The sequence below is a fragment of the Nipponia nippon genome, unplaced genomic scaffold, assembly GCF_047370975.1.
Source record: "Nipponia nippon isolate SJK-2023a ecotype South Korea unplaced genomic scaffold, ASM4737097v1 scaffold_2, whole genome shotgun sequence".
Lineage (NCBI taxonomy): Eukaryota > Metazoa > Chordata > Aves > Pelecaniformes > Threskiornithidae > Nipponia > Nipponia nippon.
Genome location: NW_028262336.1, coordinates 102,597,873 through 102,605,647, shown reverse-complemented (window position 1 = coordinate 102,605,647; position 7,775 = coordinate 102,597,873). Strand labels below are relative to the sequence as shown.

General features: G+C 39.1%; 1 protein-coding gene across 1 annotated transcript in view; it reads right to left on the bottom strand.

The window, feature by feature from the left end:
- Positions 1-281: 281 nt before the first annotated feature.
- FOXO1 (forkhead box O1) overlaps positions 282-7,775 on the bottom strand; it is a 67,311-nt gene continuing 59,817 nt past the window's right edge. Inside the window, exons 2-3 of the mRNA XM_087758571.1 lie at positions 4,234-5,590; positions 282-3,842 (exon numbers count right to left, since the gene is read on the bottom strand). Of these exons, the coding sequence (XP_087614697.1) occupies positions 4,247-5,590 (1,344 nt within the window). The 3' untranslated portion in view covers positions 282-3,842; positions 4,234-4,246. The remainder of the gene's footprint in view (positions 3,843-4,233; positions 5,591-7,775) is intronic.

Sequence of the window (7,775 nt, the reverse complement as noted above, 5' to 3'; positions counted from 1 at the left end):
TACCAAGTAATGGAAAATTTGTTAACTATTCTGCAGTTAGTGTTTGCTCGTTAATATGGTATCATCTTGCCAGGCAAGACCTGGTACCATGAGGTATTTTTCCGTATAAAATTGCTAATGCCATCAGGATTGTCCAAATGGGATCATCATCATTAAAAAGATTACGCGGTAAGGAAAGTGATTACGACAACGTCTGAGTGGAAGGATTACTAATCACAAGTAGAATCCTGGTACAAATCTCATTCTCTGTATACAAGAAAGGACACAAAACCTTTGAAACATAATTTATATACATTTATGGCTTTATACAACAAACTGTCAGGGATTGTTCTCGTGTGTCTGTAAAAGTACATCAGGCACTTTTTCTGAAAATATCCACGTATGAATTTTAATTTTGCAATGTGACTAAGTCAGAGCAGTGAAGCGTTGAAGAGCTGTCACACCACTCACAAGTAGAACTAGCAGTATGTACATGCCAATCTCTCACGATATTGCTGGTTTGTGGAACACCTTCAAAAAGGAGGCCAGTTTTAATGCCAAGTAATTTGCTTTTTGCTTGCATAAACCATGCTGCATTTTACATTATGATTACCAAAATAATAATAATAATGAGAATACCTTATTCAAATCAGTCATAAATTAAGGATCCTAGCAATTTCATAATGAAAATAGGAATTTCAAATCAGTAGAAAAATAAAAAAGTACTAACATACATCCAGTGGTTTAACAAGTGCAAATTTTATACTGTTTTATAATTGGTCCAATTTTAACTTCTCTTCTTAGGGATGCTCTGTTGACTTAAGCCGATAATAAGCAATATGACTTTTGCTTATAAGTGTAGGCAAATTGTCAGTTTATCAAAGCAGAGCTTTCCAATTAATGCATCTACTACCTAAACAAATATCATATAGCTATATTATGGAAACAATACATCTTTATATTTAAAATATCTGAACAGCTCTATAATACAATAAACTTTTAATAACAGTACAAACCAGAGAAAAGTCAAAAACAAGGCTGCATAGGTAAGATCATCTGCACAATTCACAAACCAATCATTTACAACAATTCTGACAAACTAAGTTACTCCAGAAACTTGGTACTTTTACTAAAAAAGGATTTATTATTAGAGGTCACATAATGTTTGTTTTCAAGGCAGACAACATGCCCCTTCACCAGACTTCACAGTATTCCAGAATTACAATTGCAAAATATTAGAATGGCACCACAAAAAAGAAAAAAAAATTTGACCACACACCCCAAACCTCTGATTATCTACAACTGCTTTCTCACAATAATTAAAAGAGGCTTCCTACAGACTGTCATAATTAAGGAACGGCTACATTTATGTTATTCATAGTTATAAAAGGAAATGACAAAAATATCTGTATACAGGAAATTATACAGTAGCAGTAAATAATAAACAGGAGGTATATTGTTAAATGTAGCATGTTCAGCTGCAACCCCATGGACTATATAGCATTAAGTACTGCTTTCTTTGCATGCAGAGGTGAATTTTATAACTACTTTGGCCTATGCATATCAGTGCCCACTTGAGAGCAAACATTTTTGCACACGCAGCAGAAAGAAGGATCTTCAGAAACCCATATGTGAGCCCTCCGCTTGCTCCACTGCCAGGATTTACCATCAAGTCTCAGAGACTATGAATTTGATGGTGAAGATGCTACTGGAGCTATCTGCCTGTAAAAGCAGGCGGCTTCATTGAGGCTTCTGCAGTAAGAACATTTCATTTTGCTCAACCGAAGTTCAAAGACCGATTTCATGCTGAGGGAGATCCTGTATCACAGGATAGCTTAACATCAACCTCTGGAACTGCTGACAACTGTAATAGGATACCTAAAAATGTAGGACCAGCTGTAATTAGTAGTGATTTAAGCCCAACAGGGAGCTAAATGCTAGCACATCAATAAATACATTGCAGAGCCTTAGGAAAGTCATAACAGGATCATTAAATATATGGCTTGTTACTAAACTTCATTTTCTTGGCACATCCCATTTCTTTCTCCGCCACACGCCATCGCTACAGGGAACATATGTTTCAATTAGAACATTTTCCAGTTGTGGGCTACATAGACAAAACAAAAATCAGTGAAAAATATTTATTTCTCCCCTTCTTCACAACAGCCAGCCCTAGCACAAAAACTTTTCATCCTGTCAGTGCGTAAAAAAAGCTCCAAGGATATCTGTAACACAAACCATGTGTAGCAACCAGTGAAAAGACAGGTGAGGCCCATTATCCACACACCCATGAAAACTGCATCATGCCATTACAAAAAATCAGAAATCATTTATCCAAGACCCAATCCTGAAAATGCTCAGGTAGCTGTCAGTGTGCCTACTCCAACAAGAGCAGGTTTCTCCACAGGAACAAGGCCTTTATCATTAATGCTCTCCCCTACCCTAAAGCTTGTGTATTTGTATAATTTTGCCACTTACTGTATCTTTCTTATTTAAAAAAAACAGTAATGTTTTGCCCTGTAATAGGGGGTCACAAAAGTTTCAGCATCCCACTGAAAAGTAGCACTTTTGCCTCCTCAAACATACTGCATTACAACGGAAACACTGACAGACCCTAAAACTAGTGCTAACTAAGACAAATGACAATTTTGCCATTAATTTTTCTAAAATTATGGATTTTCTCCAAGACGTTCTGCTCTTGAGTGCACAAACATTATGAGACCTCCATGAAATAAATATAAATGTGAAGCATTGTACAAGCGTCTAACAATGAATACTTAACACTTTGTGGTAGTCAGAGTTAAAATGATAGTAGAAGCAGATGACATTTCTAAAAATGCATATATAAAACTGATTAAATATTTCCTAAACATAAAGTTGTCTATATTTATACATCACAAAACAATAAAAGGGACAGAAATGTTTTGTATTCAAGATACTTATTAAGCTTTTCCTTTATTAGCACTCCCAAGTGCTAGGGAAATTTATAAAAACATGTACTTAATCTAGTTAAAATACTGTACAAAACGAAGAGGTTATGAATGCTGCCAGATCTCAGATTTATTTTTTTTTTAAGTTGCCTATGTAACAAAAGTAGAATTTAATTATAAGAAAAATAGCTTGGAAAGTATTCAAAAAATTATCTTAAGTCCAACAATAAAGTCATTAGTCTGACAATGAAATCCAGATATATTCTTGCATAAATTTACATGAATACAAGTAACTTATCAAACGGCATTTAAACTACTGGTTGCTCTGAATAGTCAGTGAGTTTAGTAGGATCATATTTAACAGGCTATTCTGTTCCCATGTGAAATGTGTGGCAATTTTGAGTAAAATAATGCAGTTCGTACTGCTGCAAGGCAAGTCCACAGTAATCTCAATTCATAAGAACACAGGTAACATCAACAAAGGTTAAACTTACTTAGGGCATGAGATCATCACAGTATTCTTACAAAAGTTTATAAACTTTTCTTGGACCAAAACAGATAGTCTTAAAAAACAATTCTTCTACAGATCATACTGTACAAAACCGAAAGCACAACATGATGTAAGTAAGAGTCTTTGCTGTGATTATATGGTGTAGTGAATTTGGCACTTCAGAGTAATGAAATTTCCAATGGCACAGTTCTTATCTACAGCAGCACATAACCTGCAAACCTTGGGCAAACATCCTGTACAGGAAAATACTCTGTCTGCTGCCAACTCTGACGAAAGGAAGAAAAAAGAAAAAAAAGACCCAAAAAAAAGCTAGTGCATGTGCACAGCTTTGTCAAGAAAATTAAAAAGGAAGGTGAAGGACATCTTTGTACTGCTTTTCTCAGTTCCTGCTGTCAGACAAGTCTGGAGAATTTAACCGTAGCCTAGGAAGGAAAAAAAAAAAAAACAACAGAAAGAACAAATTAACATTCACACCAAAAGGTTACATCTATTAAAATACGCTCAAACTAGCTTTAAGATAACTTAAATGGGAAAAAAAAATTATTCATTAATTGTTAGTTACCAGCAAGTTTTTTGTTTAAAATATCAATGGGAAAACACTAGTGCTCCACATGAAGTAACAGAAGTTGGTACATGGCAATCCTAACGCACCGGTGCAAACTTCATTTACAAACTAATAAAGGACTGGAAAGTGACTGACTGTAATAGAGGCACTTCACATGCCAACACAGAAGACCACCCAGATTTTAAGCATTTTGACATCTCTTTTCCCTTTAGTTGTTTTTCAGATTTATTATAAAAAGCACAGCTTACCTCCTACTACATCCTAGCCTGACACCCAACTGTGTGTGGTTGTCTTTACGCTGTGCTGAAAACTTTGGTTAGGCAATACACTGTCAAAGTTAAAATCTAATGTTTCTCCATCCATAAGGTCATTACGGATAATCGACTCCATGTCACAGTCCAACCGTTCAATTAACATGTCATCTAAGTCACTGGGAAGCTTCTCCTGGTGGAGGGAAACAATTCCCACCCTTCCGTAGCCATTGCAACTGTTAACAGGGGCATACGGGTTCATAGCATTCATCTGCATCGGGTGACTCATAGGCACTTGTAACGAAGTCTTCACTGTCGACAAGCGATTTAGACCTGAAGTATGTGACATGGTGTTCACTGTGTGTGACAAGGCACGACCATTAACTGCAGGTGTTGGCTGGTTATGTCCTTGGTGAGGGCGGGCATTAGGGTTCATCATTTTGTTGTGGGGCGGTTGACTGCCATAAGTTGGCATCACCGAGTTAGCGACCATCAGCACACTTTGGCCCAGCGCCCTGCCACCAGCCTGGGAAACACCAGTGTCTACTGATGCCAAGATATCATTGTGTGGCGGAGAATCGGAAGTCAGTAACTCCTTCAGAAGTCCTGCGGGACAGTTATATTGGCTCATTGATCCATAGCTTGATTTACTGTCTTGAAGAGTCTGCATAGGAATCTGGGGCAAAGAGTTCATGCTAGCTTGAGCATACGTAAATTTCCTGTAGTCTGGATTTGGTGAACCTATACTTGTGGTTGAGGATGCAAACGAGTAACCTGGTGTTTGCTGCATCAGGGTAGCAGAAGAAGACTGGGTTGACACAGTCATTGACGTGTTAGGTGACAAGAGATTAAGGTTATCCAAAAGATTTTCCATGTTCTCAGAATTACTCATCTCTGAAAGGCTGGGTAGAGTAGAAGTCATTTTGGTGGCTGATGATGGGTATACCATGGAGTGCACATCCCCATCTCCAAGATCATCTTGCTCTGGCAAAATAGGAGAAAGTCTTCCGCTAATCGTACTAGCGTTAGAGCTAGTTCTAGGTCGAAATGTACTCCAGTTATCAAAGTCATCATTACTGTGAGAGCTGGGGCTTGCGGGCCACTTCGAGAACTGCGATCCAGGGCTGTCACCATTTCCCTCTTGACCAGACTGAAGGGATGCTTTTTTCTTGGCAGCTCTGCCTCTGCTTTTGGCAAACTTGCTGTTGTTATCCATGGATGCTGCTCGCCTCCTAGGAGATTTGCCACTCTTCCCTCCTTCAGGATTGAGCATCCACCAGGAACTCTTCCCTGTTCCCTCATTCTGCACTCTGATGAACTTGCTGTGCAGAGACAGGTTGTGACGGATTGAATTCTGAAAAAAAAAATAAAGTGTAAGAAATGGAGAAAACATGCTTCTTTTATGGTGTACTAATATTTGTCTTTGCAAACATACTCTCATCTTGTTAAAAAACATGGGGTAATAATGAAATGGGAAAACATGCTAGTCTGGAAACATCTTTTATCAGCTCACCACTCAGAACTGGCTGAAACGAGCTTGCAGAGAGTTGCGATATCAATTTGTCTGTCATGTGGCCCGATCACATCTGACATTATAAAAAGTTAAATATAATACTGAAGGAGCTGTTCTGAAATACAAATTCCTCATAAAGGGGACAAAATATACCAGAGGACCAAGAAGATGACTGAAGATCTCATTATCAGCTTCACTCTAATGAGTTGAACCTGATTGCATTTAGGGATTTTTTTTTTTTTATCATTTTAAGCAAAGTTCAGGAATGCTAGATCCTGTTCTATGGTCCTTATAATGGCATCTCATCATGCGTGTCCCTAAAGCCTGCAAACACGCCAGCCTGTGAGTATTGCTACTGAACATTAGTGAGGTTTATATTACTTGTGTTACGTGAGAAAACGCATATAGAAAAACAGTTGAGGATTAAGTTCTAATTTTTATAAATAAACATCAGAAAATTACCTAAGAAATCATAAGGGAGAAGGGAATGCAAACAGCATAGACAAAATTGCATTTAAAACCTCAGCCTTAAAACCATCTTTCTCTTTCAAAATCAACATTTTAATGTGCAAAATTGACTCGTCTAATACCTGAGAGCACAAGATATCTTGTGCTGAGACTGACCAGAGGTACTGAAGATTTTCATTATCTCCTGAGCCACAAGTCATGTTTCATGTTTTGTTCTTTAATCCAAAAAAAAGAAGAAAAAAAATCCAAAAATCCAAAATCCAATGCCACAGGTTGACCTGTTAACAAGAGACTATGCTTCGCATTAACAAACTGTAGATAAACACTTTTTCCTCGTGTAATTTTCTGTTGAGTAGATATTATATTAACAGAAAAGCTGTCCTCTATTTTGACATAATTGCTATCAAAAGGCCACAAGTTCAGAGTGCTGAAATAGGCAGCCATAGATGTTGCTAGGAGGGTGGGACAGTAGCATAGTCTACTTGGGGACCCACGGTCCGCACTAGGACTGCAATTCATGCAGAACAAGTAGGAGGGAACCACAAAACAACACATGAAATGGGTACACCAGAAATTAGACCTCACTGGTAGAGAAATCAATGACGCAGTAGCTGCCTTCCATTCATAGCCATTTTTAGCAGGTTGACTAAAGAAAAATTTGGGGGAGCAGAAATGGAAAGACTGTTTCTAGAAAGCAGGAGTAAGGCTCATCTTGACCAGCAGGCCAGTAGACCAATTACCTCAAAACACTAAATGGCTGCCAGACCTACAAAAACCCTGTTCTGTCTTTCCTGTTTTCTGACCTTTTTCATCCAATCTATCTTCTCTGAAGTTTTTAACCTGACACCCAAGACCCACTACAGCACCAGACCATGAGGATGACACAGCTCATGAAGCTTTGCATGCCTTCTGAGGCAAACCAGAGGACGAGGGACACAGCCACTGCTCTGGTCTCTGGCTGCTTTTGCTATATTTCCCAACCCAGAGTGCTGCCTGTGACAGCAGCATCTCCAGAAATGTCTACCTTCACCCTCTCTACCTCTCCTCCTGTGTACATCTGCTTTCTCAAAGATGCACATCTTTCCCCATTGTTTATACATCCAGCTGACAGAAGAAAAGGAGCAAAGACTATACCAAGTGAAAAGAGTCATCTCATGGGGCCTGGCTCAAACCAGAGACAACAGGCTCAAATTCCCTGCAAGGGCCGTGACACGTTGTGGACCGCGGAAAGCCAACCAGCCAAAGCAGGCCTGGCCACCTGCAGAGCTCAAGAAGAATGGTTACTCTGGGGTCAAAGAGGAAACCTTCAGCAGATGAGGGCAGCAAGGAAGTGTTACAGTCGTGTAACACCTTACAGACAGCAGTGTCCTGAGGCTACCCCCAGGTAGGCAGCTTCTCCCCAAACAGGGGCACAAGGCACTCTTTGACAGCAGAAGATGGCAGAACATGGACTCATGGCAGCTCGCTGTTCAACCAGCACAGCAAGGAGTCAAACCGTGTGCCTAACCTCAGAAACCTTTCCAAACCCTCCTTCCCCTCCAAAGAACCATCTTTAACA